General features: G+C 40.5%; 1 protein-coding gene across 1 annotated transcript in view; it reads right to left on the bottom strand.

The window, feature by feature from the left end:
• STMN2 (stathmin 2) overlaps positions 1 to 21,115 on the bottom strand; it is a 54,038-nt gene that overhangs the window by 17,719 nt on the left and 15,204 nt on the right. The window contains 2 exon segments of the mRNA XM_048841021.2: positions 329 to 501; positions 1,178 to 1,273. Of these exon segments, the coding sequence (XP_048696978.2) occupies positions 329 to 501; positions 1,178 to 1,273 (269 nt within the window).

Consider the following 21,115-nt stretch of genomic DNA (forward strand, 5'->3'; position numbering starts at 1 on the left):
ATACCTTCATTAAATAACACATACTTCCTGCCCATTAGAGCTGGTTGAATTTGGGGGGGCGGCAGGGACTGGCTAAAAGGTAGAAAGAAAAAAAACAGTTTGTTTCATTCAACATTTTTCATTTTTTCACATTTCTGATGAAAAATCATCTTGCAATGAGTGTACTGTCAGCCATAAATGTCAGTGGAAATAATGCCAGTATTATTATTATAATGCCCACGATGGCTCCTCACTGCAAGATGATTTTTCATCAGAAACTATAGGAAACTTTGTTGCAATTGCATAGGGCAAGGCACAGCTACTAATTTCTTCTAAAAAGCAAAGATACCTTTCTCCTTTCCTCAGCAGCTTCCAGCTTTTTCTGGATCTCCTCACGTGACAGTTCTTTCTTCTTTGGAGAGGCTAAAGTCCGTGGTGCTTCTGAGACAGGAGATGGTGGCTTTAAGATCAGCTCAAAGGCCTGGCCAGAGGCACGTTTGTTGATTTGTTTCACTTCCATATCTAGTAAATAAAATTAAAAATGCTAAACCCACCATCAGAGGAGAGAAATAGCATACTTTGGCAATGTAAGGAAAACAGCCAAGCATGTGTTGAAAACAGCTCTCGTGAGAGGTACATTCCCATTTGTTAGTAACAGTGTAAGTACAAATTCATCCTATAAAGATAAATATGCATGTCATTTTGGAAGGCTATAAAAGCATGTGTATATGTGTATGTGGGGATTTATAGGGTAGTAAAGAAAGCATTATATGGACAAATAACTGTGTAAAGCTGGTGTGAAAAATTGTCTTTCACTAGCCCTTGCCATGTTTGGTAGTTGCTTCATGAAAATGCAAGCATATTTTCTTGATTTTCCTGAGAATTACATCAGCTGTGAATATCTGCAATTCCTGGATGAGTAGCATTTCTTGGGGTACTAAGTACAGTATAGCTAATTATAAAATAGCCAGCCATGGGCTTTTTAAAATGAGATTTTAATATGTTGTTGTTAGGGCCAAACAATCACCCCAGTGAGCAATAGGCAATTGGTAAGAACTAACAGCCAGAAATAGCAAGTGAATTGCTAAATCAGCAAAGTATTGACTAAATATTAGAAACTGTGAAAGTGAAATGAGTCATATCCCAGCACTACCAAATTATTTAACAAGCAGGATGGTTTCCAGTGAAGGTTACTCACCATCATATGTATAGATATTCATGTTGCGAGGTTCAGGGTAAAAACAAGAGCAGATCAGAGACAGCATGGACAGCTCCTTCATCTTTTCCTTATAGGCTGAAATAAGAGAGTGTTAATTTACATCAGTTTCCCAAATTTCGTACTGTGAGTTTTTAATTTAGATCATAATTACAATAGTTAGCTATATGTCTGATAGAACATCTGAATCCCAGCCTGAAAGATTTCTCCGAAATGTTTGCCTTTGACAATTCCTTCTGAATATGGGAATCTTTAATAGTATGCAAATGTCTGACACCCTGGACTGCACAGACTGCTTCTGACCCCCATGTCTCCTACAACATCGTCTTAACTTCAGATCCAATGCCCTCTGGATGTCTCTGACTTATATTAGCTGAGGAGGGCTGATCAGCAATGTATTTTAATATTGGAATCGTGCCATAATCCAGTCTCTCTCTCTTTCTCTCTGCAGCCAGAGGCAAGTGTCACTCACACAAACTTTACAGTTCCTCCAAATGCAACTCTCATCAAGATCTCTGAAGTTCTGGTTCATGGATTGCCACTGGCAGATACTAAAGGCGTTGTCTGATACAAATGCAAATGTCATCCAAATAATTATTAAAAAAACCCCAGAAATACGGATAAATTCGTAACGTAGATTCTCGGCAAAACTCTTTAGAAATAATACCCTTAATACTCAAAACCTAAAAGGTTTTAACCTGCTGTCCTATTGAATTGATTAGTTAGCTTCCACATCCAGTTCCATTGTAAACCAATCTATATACCAAATACACTGAATGCATCCGATGAAGTGAGCTGTAGCTCACAAAAGCTTATGCTCAAATAAATTTGTTAGCCTCTAAGGTGCCACAAGTACTCCTTTTCTTTTTGCGAATACAGACTAACATGGCTGCTACCTGACAGTAATTACCATTATTTATCATTTTGTATTACAGTAGGGCTTACAGACCCCAGTCAGGGATTGGAGCCCACTTGGGCTAATAATAATAATATATATTATATATTGTTATATAGTGCTTTTCATCCATACATCTCAAAACACTTTAGGAAGCAGGTAAATATCATTATCCACAATTTATGAATGAGGAAGTAGAGACACAGAGAGGGTGAAGTGGCTTGCTCAAGCTTACCCAGCAGGCCAGTAGCAAAGCCAGGAATAGAATCCACGTCTTTTGAATAGTAGTCCAGTGCTATAGCCACTGGTCCATACTGTACAAATGTATCCTGTAAGAATGGATGGGAGGCAAATGCTGAGCATCCAGGGTTTGAAAATTTGCCTCCCATCCACTCTTACAGTATACAAAAAGTGCCTGCACACATGTACCTTCAAAAAGTGCATGCATGCACGTGTCTCTTCAAAACCCACATCTGCACAGAGAAGTGCCTCTTAGAATGAGAAATTATCTAATTGCACACACAGAGGCAGGTACAAGTTAGCCTCTGGAGTATGAAAACATGCCCTAAAATATAATTATTACTGATGTTGTTATAATTGACATAAGCACAAATTCAATCTGGATGTCACTGCACCAATCAATAAAGCTACACCAGTGATGGATTTGACATATTAAGTTTAAAATAATTAATAGAAATCAATAGAACTATAAAACTTCCATTCAGTCCTTCATATGCATGTTGCTTGCTCTTTCTGACATTTTGTACTCAAGGAGTTTGAGCATTTACTGCAAGGGGCTGAGGGCCCTCAGCTCTCATGAAAGGCAATGGCAATTAGGGATGCACAAGTTCAGCAGTTTTCAGGGCAAGGTCTTAAATCAGCATTCAGTAGACTACTGCTTAGGGGCAACTTACAGATCTTGATCATGGGACACCAATCAATCCGCCCAGAGCACATATGACCTACTGTATGCCTCATATTAACCAATACTGATCACCAAATACCCCAGCACAAAGTTGCACATAGAGATCTAAGTGCCTGCCTGCTGAGGTTGGCAAGTCTTTGTGGTTCTGTTTATAGATGGTGAAAGAATTCAGTTACGTACAAAAAACTGTAAAAACAAGAACAACACTGACTGGATCCCAATCAGGATTTAAACCAAACAGTATTAAGATTTTCAAAGGCACAAAAAAGGACCCCAGAAACATTTTTTGCACTGCTGCTGTTAAAGTAACTATCTTGCCCTGGTAGGAATCTTTGGAATTATGGCAGTCGTTGGGAACATTCCATCATTATGACATTCACATCTGAAAAGGAATTTTTTATGTCCAAATGACATTTACAGTGAAATCACTTGTCTCATTGACAATTCACATGCTTAAAGTTAAGCACTCTGAAGTGGTTTGCTGGATCAGGGCTACAAAATATCATTGTATATGTGTGTATGAATTAGGTCTCCTAGCAATCCTGATTCTTGTTTTTCAACTTTGCCAGGTATTTGATATTTGCATTTTCTAAAAACATTTAAAACAATCAGAAAAAGTCTTCGTCTTTCCAGCTTGTCATCTACAGAACATGGCTTGAAAGATAAGAACATTGTGCTCTGATCTCATTCCTGTTAGTACTGTAGCTGCACTTAAAGCACCTTGGGGGCGGTTCTCCTTTTTCATCCTGGGCAGTGACAGAATTCAGATGATTTGCCAGCTATATAAGTACCATGCTCTGTTTTGTATTGATTTAGTCACTCTTTGCCCTAAAAAGACCTTCAGTCAGAGTTGTAAATTGGCTGAATAATCCTGCCAGATCCTAGAGGCCATTACAGCACCATCAGCTGAACATACAGGTAATATAGCATATTACAGGAAAGGTTGTTCTGTTTTAGGTACTTTGATGGCCAGCATTACTGTAGTATCTGAGCTCCTCACAACCTCTTCAATGTATCCACCCTCACAACAACAACCCTGTGAGGTAGGGAAGTGCTATTATACAGAGAGGGGACTGAGGGACAGAGAGACTAAGGGCTAGTCTACACTAGAATCGCTACAGCGGCGCAGCTGTACCGATGTAGCTGTGTCACTATAGCGCCGCTAGTGTAGACACTTCATACCCATGGGAGAGAGCTCTCCCGTCAGCATCATTACTCCGCCTCCCCAAGTGGCAGTAGCTATGACAGAGGGAGAGCTTCTCCCACGACATACTGGTGCTTAGAGAGGTGTAACTTACGCTGCTCAGTGGGTGGCTTTTTCACACCCCTGAGCAAGTTATACTGAAGTAAGTGTGAGTGTGTACAGGCCCTCCAGCTATGTCTACTCTATGAGCTAAGGATGTAAGTCCCCCGCTTGTGTATACCTACTTGCACAAGCTGTCATTCGGCTAGCGGAAGTATAAATAGCAGTAGACACAGTAGCCTGGGTAGAAGCAACGAAAGCACAGATAAGCTGGACCGAACACAGACCCAACAGAAACCAGTGGATCTGTATTTGGCACAGCTCAGCCATGCCTCCATTGCCACCACTCACGCTAGCTTGATGAGAGCTAGGGTGACTACGTGTATGCGAGCAGGGGAATCACACCCCTAGCTCATAGTATAGATGTAACCTAAGTGACTTGCTCAAGTCACATGGGATGTTTGTGGCAAAGCAGAGCATTGTACCTGAGTCTCCGAAGTCTTAGGTTAGCTGCCTTGCCATTGAGCCATCCTTCATGGAAAAACAGTTTTTTTTAATTCAAAGAGCATTTTGGTAAAACCATATATTTGGAGACACAATGTTTATGACTGTGTAAGGGACAATAACTCACTTTATTTTTCAGGTGAAATGTCATGTAGCAAACCCTTTTTGATCCCTCTCCATTAAATTCAAATCAGGAACCTATTTAACATGTATTTGCCAAAACCCTGTGGCTTGTTTTTTTTTTTTTTTTAAAACTACTCTGGCAGTCCACACCAGGTATAGAATTTAAGAACCATCCTTCAATTTAGTGAAGGGGAAAGAAGACGTTCACTAACAGTAGTGATTCAGTTTGGTGGAAAACCCTGCACAATGCTCTAAGTGGTAGATGATACCGATCATGACAATTTATAAGAATTAGAGTAAAACCAATGAGCATATTTTAGCAATGGGGCAGGTGCAAACTCAAAAGTTGGGGGAGGGATTTTTTAAATTTAACTTTATTTGTTCTGAATTTTGAAATTGAAGGAGATGAGAAGGAAGATGGGCATAATTTAAAGTCCACAGGACTTTTTTTCTTTGACTTTGAACCAGGCCTAGACAACTGGATCACTAAACTGTTCTGTGCCGAATGTCTCATCTGTTTTATGTTTCATAGGCTAGATAACAACATAAATTAATGTAATGTGTCACAATGCAAAATGCCCTTTGTGGAAAAGAGGTGGGGGAGGGGGAGAAGCACTGAAAAAGTGTTAATACTATCTTAGAGTATTGTACTTTCAGCTTTTCTATGCATTTTTTTTATGAGCTGTCATAATTAAGAGGGACCGTTCTGTTTAGCGTTTTCTTTACCTACAGCTAAAAAATTGCTGCGTGGGCAACCTCTGGGTGGTGACCGCTAATTTCATATAATCGCTCTCCCAGTAAGATGCTTTTCCTGTTTGCTTTCATGTCTGTGAATGAACCCTCCGTTCCTACAACCACATTCTAAATTCCGATCCCAGAAGAATATGATACTGCAAGTGACATCCACTCATTCACACGCTGTATCCATATATGAATGACAGTTATCTTCCTCTGTGTGTCATAATGACCGTGATTAGCTATCAACATTTGGTTAAGATTTTCAGCCATCTCATTTTATCATTTAAAATAATGTGTTAACTGAAATATAGATACACAAAAGTGATGGCTCTTTTTGCTGATTCGTTTAAAACTTGTAAAGAAAATCATGATTATAACAAGGTGTATTTTCCAGGATCAGTTTTACAACTGGCTTTGCTAATTGTGCGGATCCTCATTCAGTTGCATATTGTGCACATAACTGTGTTAACTACTTCTGTAGTAAATTATGATAATCTTGAGATTGCAATGATCTTTGATAAGGAAATGACTAGTAAAAAAATATGATATTGACTAATGAGGGAAATAGAACCTTCCCAGACTTATAGTTTCAATTACAGCATATAAAGCCTTTAATTGTCTAGATCTAGTATTAAAGTCGGTGCGGGGGGCAAGGGGGAAAGCAGGGGTGCACTGGTGCTACCCATTGGCTAAAAGCAGAGGGGAGCTCAGCCTTGCCAACTCTTACAATTTGACTGGGAGTCTTGTGATAGTGTATTTCTTAATGCCCCGGCTCCTGGAATCATGTGAATATATCAGAATCCCAGCTTTCAATTTTCTTTTTAAAAAGTAAGTTTCTCGTTCTCATGGTTTTAGAGAAAACTGTGACCTGTGTGTGCAGCCTGAAGGCTCAGAAAACAACTAAAATTTATTGCCAAATTTATTATTATTATTATTTAAAAAAATCATTTAAAGTCAATTTCATGATTTTGGGGGCTTGACTCATAATTCTGAGCACTTGGGGCTGGCAATACTGGAAGCGCCCCCTCCTCTCCCTGGCTCAGGTAAACAACTTCCTGGACTGATCCCCCTTCTTCTGGACTGGTGCAGTGAGAACTTCCCATCTGGTTTCAGTTTGCTTTAACCACCGTTTGAGTCTGAGTTACTTGTATACTCATCTCACTCTGTTTCCCTCTCAGGCATGTCAGGCAACTGACATGAAACAGACTGTTCTTGAATTCCAAGGCTGTAGCTCAAACTGGACCATCAGCAAAATTACCTTGGATCAGGAATCCTATCTATGGAATTCCCTCAGTGAAGAATCACTCCGTTGCTGCCCCCAAGCTGCTTCTATTTAGGTTGCTATATCTCTGCCCATTCTGCTATATCTCTTTCCCACCAGCTCTTCCTCTTTGGATTATTCCCTTTTGTCTAGTTTGTTTAGGAAAATGTCTAGTATCTCTAAGCTGAGGTATAATTTAATTTTACTTTCAATATTTTTGAGCTTTCTGGACACTCTGCCAAGAAACAGATGCTTCAGAAATCAGTCAATGTATTAGAAAAAAAATAGCAGTGTTTCCAGCTCTTCTGATTTACTTGGGAGTTTCATGATATTTGGAGTTTTTTCTTCAGTCCCCAGGACCAGGAGTCATGGGATTACATGAGACTCTCACTCAGCTTTCATTTTAAACAAAAGTAATTTCTATCCCTCAGGGTTGTGGAGAAAAGCTTGTCAACATGAACCCAAGTGTACACTCAAGGCAGAGAAACCAGACAATTATTATATATTTTTTTTAAAAAAATCTCATTTTTAAGCTAATTTCATGATTTCTGGGGGCCTTTGAATGTTTGTCATTGGCAATGCTGAAAATAGGTTAAAATGAATAGGATAGTCAATTTTGCTGTTAAAAGATATTTGCTAATGAAGCAATATTGAAGGGCTGGGAAATCACTTGGATAATGGTACAATTCAAAATAAATGTTGAAAATAGCATATTTTAGTGTACTTTACTAAGGCAGCGTGAGGGCTCAGAAGCCTTGAACCTAGGCCTGTGGGTTTCCAGGCTATGCACAGACTGTTGCTACCCAGCAGCACAGTCAAATTCTTTGAGAAGGGGGCTAGTGAAGCACTAGCTAACAAAGGGCCTTGCCCATGAAGTTCCTGATTAGTGGAGATGTCCAGCTTCTCCCCTCCCCCGCTCCCATCAATTGGCTGGGACACCCTACTTAAGCCAGAAAGAGGCTCAGGAAATTGAACAACTAGGTGAATCCCTGGAGGGCTACTATGGACCCTGCCTCACTGCAGAACCCTGCCTTCCAGCCTGTTCCTTTCCTCCTTATCTCAGACCCATGTCTGTTCCCAGTTCCTGCTTTCCTGCTTCTCTCCAGGTCCCTGCTCCTACCCCTGATGCGGACTGGCTTGGCACCCGACTCTGCTTCTGGTTCCTGATTCTAACTCTTAGGCATGACTGTCCTGGTCACTACAGACATGTATCTAATGGAGTGCAGTTTCTTTGGACCATTGGGTTACGTTAATTAGAGGGATAAATATGAAAATAAAAAATATGCTGGGAATTTCAAAGGAACCTAAGGGACTTAGTTGACTAAATCCCCTGGAAACTCAGTGGGAATGGTGTGCCTAACTCCCATAAAAAGAAAAGGAGTACTTGTGGCACCTTAGAGACTAACAAATTTACTTGAGCATAAGCTTTCGTGAGCTACAGCTCACTTCATCGGATGCATCATGAAAGCTTATGCTCAAATAAATCTGTTAGTCTCTAAGGTGCCACAAGTACTCCTTTTCTTTTTGAGAATACAGACTAACAGGGCTGCTACTCTGAAACCTAACTCACATAGACTCCTTCAAAAATCCTAGACTTAGTGATTAAATGGCATCCATTTATCAGCTTTTGAAATGTTCTGAATATAATATAGTGTACACTGTCTGTTTTCTCAAAGTGGGCTGTTACATGCATATATGCTGACTTTCTATTAATACAGAATTCTTGACCTGCATGGTTGTGTGAAGAAGGTTGAAAAGTCCCTTGCATTTCAGAGCACAGTGTGGGCCTCCATGGGGGCCTTCTGTTCTGTGCAGGTGGTGATGGTGGGATTTGTGAAGAGGGGAGGAATGATTCTGCCACCCTCCTCCCCACAGCACACCAGCCAGTGCCGTGAACTGACGTGGAGGAATAAATAATTGGCTACTGGTATAAACCAGCAACAGATTACTGCCTGTCTGGAGAAAGCAGAGAAACCAGGGAACAACTTAGGACAAAGTCATAATTCATTGCATGCTCATTGCCCTATAGTCAGGGCAGATTGTTATGTCACAACATAGACCACAGAAAGTTTCCTATTAATCATTTGGGCTATTTGTTTACATTTGAAAGCAGATTAATAAGGAATATAAATGCTATTTATTCATTGACATTTGACAAATGAAAATATATCTGTTCATTATTCCTTTGCTGAATCTGGTCCATAAATAATAACCCATCAGGGACCTTGGCCAAGTTCTTCCTTCACACCCAGTCAGTTAATCAGTGCCCCGTGGTACTGTACGTCTCCAAAGGACAAAGACTAATGCACTACCACTGTGCTATTTCTTAGTTGTCACAAAGCACAACTCCTAACACAGTCCACTTCCTTCCCCGCATCTCTGCTCTCCAGCTTGTTGTCAAATCATCAGCCTTCCGGGATGAATTCTAGTTATTGAACCTGAATCCAATTTTATTGTCTGCTTTGGAAAAGACTGCTAGGCAGAAAGGTAAGAGATCAGATTAGATGAAGCATGAAATGCAAGATACACAAGGTTCATATCACTGTGGTATACTATAACCACATTTATATTGATTTCTCGGGGACTTCACTGACAAAAACACTGTTACATTCTGAAGGTTAACTTTGTTTATACTGACTTTGATGTGCTGGGCCCTTTTGCTTTGTAACAGAAATACTGTCAGGGTGAGGGCTGTATTATTCCTTTGAATGCCAAACTCAGAGTCATCTTTTAGCTGGTAATTCTTTTTGTAATCCACAGAAATGTGCTGCATCCTTATTGTCAAATGAAACAGGGATTATATGATCATAATTGTGATTGATTTCTGATGGATTTAAATATAGCAGAAGCACGTGGAAAGGTTAATATCTGTATTTGGCTCACATTTTGTGTTTTCTCATTCTTTTAGGCAATATTATAGGCAACTCACAATATCATTTATAAAAATCCCCAGTGATTTTTAAGGGACTATTTCCTTAGCATCATTATTCATCGTTTTATAGCATCTGAAAGTGTGCTTGGTGCTGGAAAGAGAGCACAAGAGACTGGTTTCTGTGCTGCAGATCTCCCTGTGTGAATAATGGACTTGACAGAGAAATGAGACCATAACATCCACCAGGAATGAAAAGAGAAGAAGAAGGATATGGGTGTGATGGTACCCAAGGTGGTGTGACATCTCACTACTACCTTCCCCTTAGCGTGAAGCAGTCTTGTCTGTGCCTGCTGTGGATCAGCTCCCTGAAACCACCACCCTCTGGCAACATAGGTACTATCTTCCTGACCCTGCAGGCCTTGCTCTGTCTGTACAGCTAGCAACAGGCCCACACCAACCCCTGAATACTTTGAGCTATCCCTGTAGTGTTCAGCCCCTTGCCCACTGAATTACCACGCTTGCTGTTCCCAAGGGAACAGTACACACCAGCTTGTAAGAGTCAACTCAGGACCAGCACTTTGCTTAGCACCATAGCACTTAGATAGACTTATAGTGGAAAAAAAAGAATGTGTATTATCAAAGAATAGAGATGCAGGTTATAATGAGTAAGAAAATTAGAAACAAATGGTTACATATACAACTAATCATAGCATGCTTTCTAGAGACTAAACTTAGCTAACAGGTTAACCTGCTGTCTAAAGAAGCCTATCTCATCCAAAGTTCTCTCCAGCATTTTCAACCAAGCCTAGCTGAGATCCCATGATCATGAAGCAAATCCACTGTCCTTTTACTTCCTAGGTGAGGGGTGCCTGCTCTGCCCTCCAAACAGCCAAAAAGGGGCACCTCAAGATCAGGTTCTCCCCTCCCACTATTTTCTTTTCCAGTTACTTTCTTTTTGAAAGTCTTACAAGCCTTTATTTGCATTCAGTTCAGACTCGTGATAGAAGACCCATTGTGAACGAGACAATGCTCAATTAAACAGCTAGATGGATAGACATCTCTTGTCAGACAGAAAACCTGTTTTTCATCTTTGCTGATGACCAGCCCCCCCAGATACAAACTTTGAGAACATATTTGCAGTATATATACATGACTCCTTACACAACACCTGTACATGCACTGGGCAATGATATTGATGACAGGTGACATACCAGATTTTATTTGAGACATCACCTGACTCTCTGGTGTGTATATCCTAGTTCACCAAAGACTCAGGAGATTACTGTAACCCCTCTGCACCCCCTTGCCAGTTGGCATTGAGGTCCTGGGGTCACAACAGGTAACAGAAATACAGCTATGTGGGCTTTCTGCATCAGCCTTGGTGGCTGAAAGATTTTGGCTTTGGTTTTTTATGTGTAAATGTACTTTTTTGTTTCTGTAGATGATGCTGCAGAAGTGAGTTTTTAAGGATGAATTAAATTGAGGGCTCTGATCATGCAAACACTTGTTTGCTGTCATCAGTAGCCCCATTGATTTCAACAATTGGAAATAAAGTTATCATATGCATAAACATTTGCAGGATTGGGACCTAGATGAACAAATACTTGTGGGGACGCAGCAGTGGAGACAGGGCTGGACAATGAATTGAAGCCCATAGACTGCATCCAATGTATTGTCCTCTAACTGTAATGAGAATGGGTGCTGTTTGTAGTGTGTTCACTCTGGTGACAAGTATTGACACAGGGCTGAAGTAATATGTACTCTCTGTAGTCTTGTAACTATTAAAGCAAAACAAAACAAAATCAATTTGTCCAACTCCTGAAATCCCTACTCATGTTTTACTCAGACTTTATTCAGACTAAGCTCACTCCACATTCAGGGTTTGGCTCATTGACTTTTATGCTGGACTCTCTGTGAGTTCTGTGTGTGGGGAAACTCAGTCAGAATGAGAATGAATTCATTTTCTACCAGCTTTGTTTAACTTGAGTATTAGACACCAACATTCTAATATCCAATGCCCAGGGCTCGAAAACAAGCAATACTCACTGAATGCCATACAATACCTCTATGAAACCACTACTTTGTTCTCCAGAATCTCAGCTTTTTAAAAAACTTTACAAACTTTTTTCATTTAAAAAAAGAGTAAGCTTCTACTCTTGTTATAGTTGAAAAGAAAAACCCCATAAATATAAACCAAGTGTAACTAAGGACTTGTCTACACAGGGAAGCAATTGTGGAATAAGGTAGGGTGTGGATTTAAAGTGGAATGGCTATTCTGCACTAGTTCTCCATGAGGACACTTATTCTGCGCTTAATCTAAAATGGATTAAACTAAACCACGCAAAGGCACTCTTAGTGTTTACATGAAGAGCTGGTGTAGAGCTGGTGTAGAATAGCTTTTCTACAATAATTAAAATTAGTTAATAATAATTACACACATAAGTATTATAAATCATACTTATTAATTTAATAATCATTCCACACTTAGCAGTTACAGGTTATTTCCCAGTGTAGAGAAGCCCTGATACAGAGAAGTGTGCTTGAGTCTGGAGCGAGCCTGGAACAATAGCTCTGACTGAGGAGTGTGACTTGCCCCATTCATTAACTCAGCTGCCCAGCCATGTAATTGAAATGTCAACAGTTAACTATTTCATTCCTTGTGCAAGAAATGCGAGGGAGTCTCACAGAGCTGCATGGTGTATTGTGAGTGACAGCTCACTTGGATGCCACAAGTGGATGGCATTTGGGGAATCCTACTAATTTTCCCCCCAGTCACGAAGAAGTCAAGCTAGAGAGTTTAGGAAAGTCACAGGCTTATTGAAGTCCCAGTGAAAGGGAGCACACACTATTATATCTGAGCCATCTATAGTTACCAGCATCCAGTTTTGGTGACTCATATCACAGAGCTTATTTTGTAGGTGGAGCGTGGAAGAATGCCATCACCTTTCCCTCTAGGCCAGTGCTTCTCAAGCTATCTGATGTGGGGGACCGGCAATATTTTTTCCCAATGTACGCTCAGACCAGCAGCCAATGGCTCGCGGACCACCATCGGTCCGCAGACCACCACTTTGAGTAGCACTGCTCTATGCAATCTTACCCTTGGCTGTGACTGAATGCATAGCACAACTCAGGATGGAGTGTTGTGAGCACAAAGATCACTTTAAGCCACTCTTGCACTACCCCACTCCTGGGCTATCTGTGTACTGGACTGGTTTCTCCATCGTAAATTAGATCAGCCTAAAGACTGCTCTAAATTATGCTCACTGCCAGTGACCTGAAGGTTCTGGTATGGTACACAGAGATCAGCAGTATGCAGGAAAGCACTGGCTATGTCCCCTTTTGCCCCTAGGAATGTTCCCTGTTGTGGCTGGTGGGAGAGATGGCATAGGAGCCACACTGTGGCCAACTCTGCTGGCTTTACAGCTGCCATGCAGTGTGGCATAGTGCAAAGTAGCTCAGTGCAGGGGAGAATCTCTCCTTGTTTTCTGAATGAATTTTTGTAGATCATGGGAGAAGCACCATTAATAGTATACGTTTTGTTGACTCTCAGGCAGTGATCCTCAGTTGTTTTTGAAGAAACCAGAATGCTATCAATGGTGCAATTTATAAGCAGGCTCAGAGGATCAGAAAGCAAGGCAATAAGATGAAGTTTTTAAGGAATCCATCACACATTGGTGTATACGTCGGCAAGGTAACTGATGACCTGCCAAAATTGAAAGATCAGAAACTCAGGTTGGAATGACAACAGTTGAGGATATTGATGCCCTATCAAGGGAAATATTAGCTGAAATAAATGGTAAAAAGATGAATCTTCTGATTCATATCACAAGCATCTCGGAAAATAACATTTGGTATTGTGAGATGGCATATGGGGCACACTGCAGGAATGAAAATCAGTAGAGGTGGGACCAAGATATATCCAATCTGAAAGATGTGTTGGGAGCAGGTTTTACCACCCACCCATGCTTTTGAGTGCAATATTGTGCTACCTGTAGTCTTGTAACAAAAAACCCAAAACTATTTGACCAACTCCTGAAATCCGTGCTCAGTTTTCACACAGACTGTACACAGACTCAGCTCTCTCTCACTTAAAGATTTGGCTCACTGATTTTTATATTGGACTCTCTGTGAATCCTGTGTGTGGGAAAATCAGCCATAACTCAAACAAATTCATTTTCTACCAGCTTTGTTTGACTTGGACATTAGACACCAGAATTCCAATATCCAATGACCAGGGCTTGGAAGCAACTGGTATTCACCAGACGTCATACAAGCACCTCTCTGAAACCACTACCTTGTTCTCCAGAATCTCAGCTTTCATTTAAAAAATGAGTAAGCTTCTAGCTGTTACAGTTGAAAAGAAAACCACAGAAATATGAACCAAGTGTAATTAAGGACTTGTCTACCCAGGGAAGCTATTGTGAAATAAGGGAAGGTTTTTGGATTGGACACCAGGGATCAAGCCTTTACAAAGGACCCTGTATGAATTGCTGAATTCATTTGCAAACTTCATAGCCTGATTATTGCAGGACAAAATGATGACGACAACCACCTTTGGCGTTACTGAAGAATAAACCTAAAGAGGGAAAATGAAGAAAAGGCAATCCAGAAAAACTGCTCATTCTGTTTAGAAAATATATGAAGCATTACAATTCTGATTGTCTTTTTTGGACAATAATTCTAATAAGAATGCGGAATTGCATAGCAGACGTCCAGCCCAGTGTGAAAAAAGTAAATGGTACAAATCTAATCTCTTCTCATGGCAATTAAAGTTTTTTGTTTGTTTGCAATTTTGCAGCTCATTTTGGAGGCTATATCAACAAAGTTATGTAGGCTTGAGCAGAAGTATTTGTGATGTTTTCTAGCTCCAAAGATTTTTTATAAAAACAAAACAAAACCCTAATTTTAATGGAATCAAGCATTAATGTCAAATGTTCTTCATAAGTTAACCCAGAATGGTAGCGCAATCAATGAGCATCGTGGAATACTTCCCCAAAGCACTGGAAACAGTTAATGTTAAGGACCAGGTTTTAGCCCTCGGCCTTCACCTGTTCATGTGCAAAATGGCACCTGCACATAACTATGCCCTTTAAATGCAAGCCCAGTTTTTCCCCTGAATTGGGTAGCTTTGCAGTATGCCACCAGTGTGCAGCAGCATAGCATATGGACCCACAAAACCCATTTGGAGCCCTGTACAAACAGATGTTAGACTATTTAAAGGGTGCACACAAATGTCTAGGTTTTTTGCATCTGCAGTATGTAGGCACAAATATGTGCATAATTAATTTTGAGCATGTAGATACAAAGGGTGGTGACAGACTTAACTGAACATTTACCCATAATGTTCAAATTAATCAGTGATCACTTCAGTGGGTATTCTCACCAAATTAATTACTTTATATGGCAATGATATGATTTGTATTTAAGGTGCATAGTTGGATTCAAATATTCCTGTTCATTTTATTTTCTGATGCCACGAGGTTAATGCTCTGGAAGTTGTTAACTTACCACTTTATATTATTTTTGTTTCCATAATTCTGCTTGGTGAAGCTATGAAAAACCAATTTGTAGAATCCTGATCGTTATGGTCACTTGTGACACAAGTTAATGGGGTTATTTTGTTGAGCTAATGCAACCATATTGTCAAAATGATATTTTAATGCTGTTTTCTTGTCCCAGAAGAAAAAAAAATCATATAGTGGTTCACAGTGCATTTGAGAACAGAAATGCATATGCTGTCCAGGCTTTAGATCAAAGCAGTTATAAAAAGCCACTGGGAGTTGGGATGTTACTAACTGTGGGCCCCTAGCTCTGTGCATGGAAAGGAGACACTCCATGTACAAATCTCTCGCCTGTGTGGAAGAGGGACTCTATTGTCTCCACAACATTGTCTCCACCCTGAACTTCATGGGGGCCTCAGTGTGATATAAGGGCCTCGCTGTGGGAGATATGGATATGACAGAACAGGAGGGGGCAGGATGGGGTTGGGGGAGATGCATCTTCTCCCTCACCAGCTCTGCAAAACCTCAGCAATTAAGATAATATAAGCCACAGCCTCTGGCAGCTCAACTCCAGTAGGACTGAGGGGACTCTTAACGGGTGCCAAAGCTGGTGCATAGGCATTGCGGTTTCTTGTGCATCCCTAGCATCCATTCAGATCCCAGGAAATCTGCCAGATATTTGGGATAGGCTCCAAAGCTTTTTCTTTGGAGGGAGCAAACCCTGCCTCCCTCCCCAGCAGTACTTTAAGTGGTTATCTCTGCAAGAGGATCCTCTTGGAGCTTTCCTCCCACAGATTCCCCTCACACAGGAAAGTCTGATTGAGCCATTGCAATGGACTATGTAAAGAAAGAGCCAGAGGTGCCTTTTAAACTGGGGAGTGAATTCAAAGATTCAGTGTTCCTATGGTGGTTCTATTTCCTTTCCAACTACCTGTGCTCCCAGCATTCCCCTTTAATGATGGTTTATAGTTGCCTGTCACTGGTGCCTCTAGGAAAGTGAATGTTACTAATGCCGCCCTGTAGAAGACCGAGGGGGATGTTCATTTTTAGGATACTCATCTCACTTCTCAGGAGGTCACCCCCACTCTCTTAGACCATCTTTAATGGACAAACATGGTGCAAGGCGGTTGTGTGTTTTAGTTCTGCATCAGTGGTTCACAGCCTTTTTGGGTTCACAGCCCAGAAAATAGCCAAAAAATATTACCCTACAACCCACCATATCACTCACTCCCTTATGTGGCAAAGGACTGTGGGATTTGGGTCATGGGATGTGAGTGACAGATGTAAAAAGGGTTTGGGGGCATGTGCTGCTGGGGTGAGGTAGATGCTCTTGGGGTTTCTGGCCACCTGTAAAACACTCTGCTCTGAGGGTTGATGCTGAATACCGTGCATGGGGAGGGGATGGAGGAGCAACTTTTGAGTCGGGTGCTGGGCAGGAAGAGGTGGAGCGTGGGCAGAGGCTGCAGCAGGAGGAAAGAGTGAGCTTCCTTCCTCTACTGCCAACCCCCACAGTAACAGGGCTCTGTTTCTTCTCATAGTGCCATAATATAATAAGGTCTTAGAGACCCAGAGATTTTATAGCTCTCAGCTGAGGGGCGCAAAGCACTGAGTATCCCATTGCCACCCTCTTTTGGGTCACACCCCGTTGAATGAGAATTGCAGAGATGCTCAGAAATTAGCAGAGTAGCTTCCATTCACATTCTCAACTGCTACAGTCTCCCTCAGGCCAGCCCCTGATTTTATGTAAGAAAGCCAGATACTTTTCTTCTTTTATGCTTTAGAAAATAAAAATGGAGCCCACAATTTAAAAGATCTACTCAGTGTAGTTCTAATGCAATGACACTCATTCTGAGATTGCTTTAGCTGCCTGAGGTTTTAGCTAAATGGGGCTTTTATTATATTATGGCACTCTGAGAAGAAACAGAGCCCTGTTTCTGTGGCAGTCTTTGCATCCGTTCTGCCACATAACTTTATTTTTATATTGTTGTGCAAACCTGCAAGTGCTTGAGTTAGAAACATATATCAACATGGACCTGATTACTCTGTTGCTCAGGCAAAACCCTCATGGAAGCTAATGGGAGTTTCACAAATGAGGATTGCAGGATCAGGTCTTCATAGATGGGTTGGGTTTTTGAATAGATGGATTTGCAGCCCTCCCAAAATGTCATTGTTTTTAAGGTGTATCTTTCATATTGTTTGTTCAAATAGTTTTTGCGCACTCAAATTCTTTCCCCTGCACACATGGGTTAGAATCTGCCACCTCTGTGACAGGTGTTAGTACTGCAACAGTGTGCATGCAAAGTTGTGGGTACATACATAGGAGCTGGTTGAAGTCCCAACAAAAATGAGACTCAGCATCTTATACAAATCGCACACAGCAGCCAGACTATTGGTCTCCAAAAAGCATAAGGTAATATGGGAATTACCAAATAACACTGACACTGCAGTATTTGGTAGACTAGTTCCCCAGGTGTGATGTACCCTCAATGTGACTTGGTAAATAAAAGACAAATCAAGAAATAATTAGCTCTGGCTTTTTGAAACTATCAGTAGTCTAATGCAATATGTACAGATGGCTTACTAAAAATTTGCTTAAAGCCAAACAGTTCACTCCAGCATTTCCAGTGTCAGAATGTAGTTACTAATGTGGCTTTGAAGATAATCAGCATGCAACCAGAATCTTAATCTCTACACAGTATATAAAGTATCTTAAAGTAATTATAAGGTTCAGATGTGAAAGCAAATGGATTCTCTACAAGTTGCCACAGTCCACTTACCTCAACCCCGTTGTATCTAGGCACTATACTATGTATTACCCTGTGTCAGAAATCTCAAATTCCTGCCCAAGGTGCCTACGTAGTGTGGAATCTTCAGGACTGCCATAGCTGCACAAGCAAACTCTCATCCTGAGGTTTCTATCTTGTCCCCAGCCATGGCCGTATAGTGTCTATGAAACCACCTAAGCTTCATCTGCTCCTCCATTGTCTTGCCTCTTGTGCCGTGACTTACATCTGTGCAAAATGAAGTCACAAGAGGTGTAAACTGCTGCCACTGGTGAACTGAGTGGAGAATTCTGAGGGGCTAGCATTTTGCAATCACTTTGCTCCAGCGTTAATGACAAAGCTAAGTGTAAGGCAGTAAAGAGTCAGGCCCATGGACTCCCTACGCCCATGGAATCCCTGTGCTAAAACGTTTACAGTCTAAGCAGAAGACACAGACGAAGGCTGGGAGGGGAAACAGGGAGGCAGAGAGGTGAAGTGACTTGCCCGGGTCACAAAGCACATGAGTGCAAAACTAGATGTAGAACACAGGTCTCCTGACTCCCAGTTCAACAACCGCACGGCCTCACTCACACCATAGTGGGATGTTATGCATTCTGGTTGGCCAAATACTGTTCAACACAATGCTCCTGCAGATTAAAGTTAGCTAAACTATAATTGTTATTGCCTACCTAATGAACCCATTTTTGATTAAAACAATACCTTCGCTGTGGGATAAATCCTTGTCCTGAGGCCTGGATGATTGTATGCAATGTCTTACCACAACGGGGCTATGTTGATGGCACTGGACATTGTGTAAGACTTAACCCAGAATTTCTTTGCTTCTCAAGTTTTACATCTCAACCTCAGCATCATGTGTTTTGGAAGGGTAGCATTATGGTAATTTTATTTTTGATAATGATATTGTCTTCCATTTGGGATCACCCTGATATCTTAATGTGATCTGGACAGTCTTTCTCTGATGATTCATCACTTGATCTTGTGCGGACTATTGACAAACGGATGTCATTTTATTTCATGTTGACGGAGCAATGCCTTGACTAGACTGTAGTGATGTAATCCTGATACACTGGTTGTCTTGCCATTGTAGTCTGGATTCCGAAGACTCACACTGTTGTTTGATTTCATCTTGGCATCACAGCATCTTTATTTTTAGTTTGACTTGATATCTCTGTTTACATTCCCAGCAAAAGTTGCATTGACATTTACTATCAAATCACTGAAATCACTCAGTGGCCTTTCTCAAGAGGGCATGAAATTAGCTGTATTACCGAAATATTGTGAAATATGACCAGCTTTTTGTTCTGTGTTTGGACAGTACCTAGCTGGTCCATGAGCAGGGCTCCTAGGTGCTACTGCAATACAAATAAATAATGCTACTAAGTAATAATAATACTGTTCTTGCTCACTTGCTATTCTCAAACTGTAGGGCCACCTCCTTAACTGGTGTAAACTGGCATAGTTCAATCAAAGTGTCATAACTCCATTGATGAAGCCAGGGCATTTTACAGCAGCTGAGGATCTGGGTCAGAAACCAGATCCAAATAGTTGCTTTTAGTTGATCTGCAACTGGAACACAGGTATAGAAAATGAGTTTGAGAATGAGAATGGATGTCGTAGGATGAATAGGTGTATCCAAATTTCTTATTAATACACATCATATTCCACTCTTAAGAATATATTTTAAAATATCTTAGACTGCCTTTTAGTACTTTTTAAATTGTGCTTTGAAGGCACCATTGCAAGAGTTCAACTTCATCATAACATCAGGCACGGAAAATGAGCTCCTAAATTAAATTACATGGTGTATTTCTCTGTCTGTTTTAGACAAATTTAGCCCTGAGCAAAATCAGCTAAATAGAAATTTCTATTAATATGTAGAATTAATGACATTATAAATTGCAATACAGGCAGGCTCTTGATTTTTATTTTTGCATAATTAGAGATGTTCAGTGCTTGCTGAACCATTAAAATGAGGGCCAAACCTATTGCTGTTACTCTCACATTATAATTACCTTGAGAATCCGTTTTAGAGATAATATATTGCTGTAAGAGCTGTGAAAGCAATGCCTCAGGTTAACCTAGATATGTCATCTAAAGAAACTCCTATTTTAGAGTATCTTAAAAAAGCTCAGTTACCACGCAGGATCTTGTTATTTTCAGAAAATGATTTCTGTTATCTGACATAATTTTGATTAGTATAATTTTCAGCATTCTGCATGAAACATACTTAATCCAAAAGCAAAATATGTGTAACAGTTTCCTCTTTTGTACTCCACAATTACTATTGTGTTTTCTCCCACTGCTGACTAAATATCAGAATGCAATAGATAGCACAGGCTGGGATTTTAAAAATCCCATTTTGTATGAAAACTTGGATTCAGGATATTCCATAGGATATTTTAAACAAAAGACTTCCCATCAGTTTGGGGAAAAAAAGAAAAAAAGATTAGTTTGGATGCTTGTGTATGCTTCCAACTGTCATATGTAAGTGGTGTATTTAAGTGATAAAAGATATGTATTATAGCGTGTTAATTAATAATTGTATTTTAAATGTGTATGCCAGAAGAAAATAATTAATGACACATTGTAGCAGACTATGGCAGCTAGTGAAGGCCACAGTTGAGTCTTTACTTACACCTGGTCTACCCTATGAACTATGTTGGTTAGGGGTGTGATTTTTATTACTATTATTACAACCCCTGATATGGATGCAGTTATACTGGTATAAAGGGGCATTATTACAAGCATAGTTTATTCTCCTTCCTGTACAGGAATAGCTCAAGTAGTATAAATACTTTTATACTGATGTTTCTTCATCCCCACTGGGTGGGGTGGGTGACACTGCTTTAACAGTAAGGTATAGTTAAAGCAGTACAACTTTTGGGGGTAGACAAGTTGAGGCCCTGATTCAGGAAAGCATCTTAACTAAGGAAAACCCTTAAGCACATGCTTATATTTAACAATAGGGGAAACTACTTTTGGTGCAAAACTCTTGCTGTTTTGAATAACTTTGAAAGCACAGCACAAAGTATGCAAAGATGTACATATAGTCAAGTCCCACCACATATCTACAGA

Source organism: Caretta caretta, chromosome 2 (assembly GCF_965140235.1).
Source record: "Caretta caretta isolate rCarCar2 chromosome 2, rCarCar1.hap1, whole genome shotgun sequence".
NCBI lineage: Eukaryota > Metazoa > Chordata > Testudines > Cheloniidae > Caretta > Caretta caretta.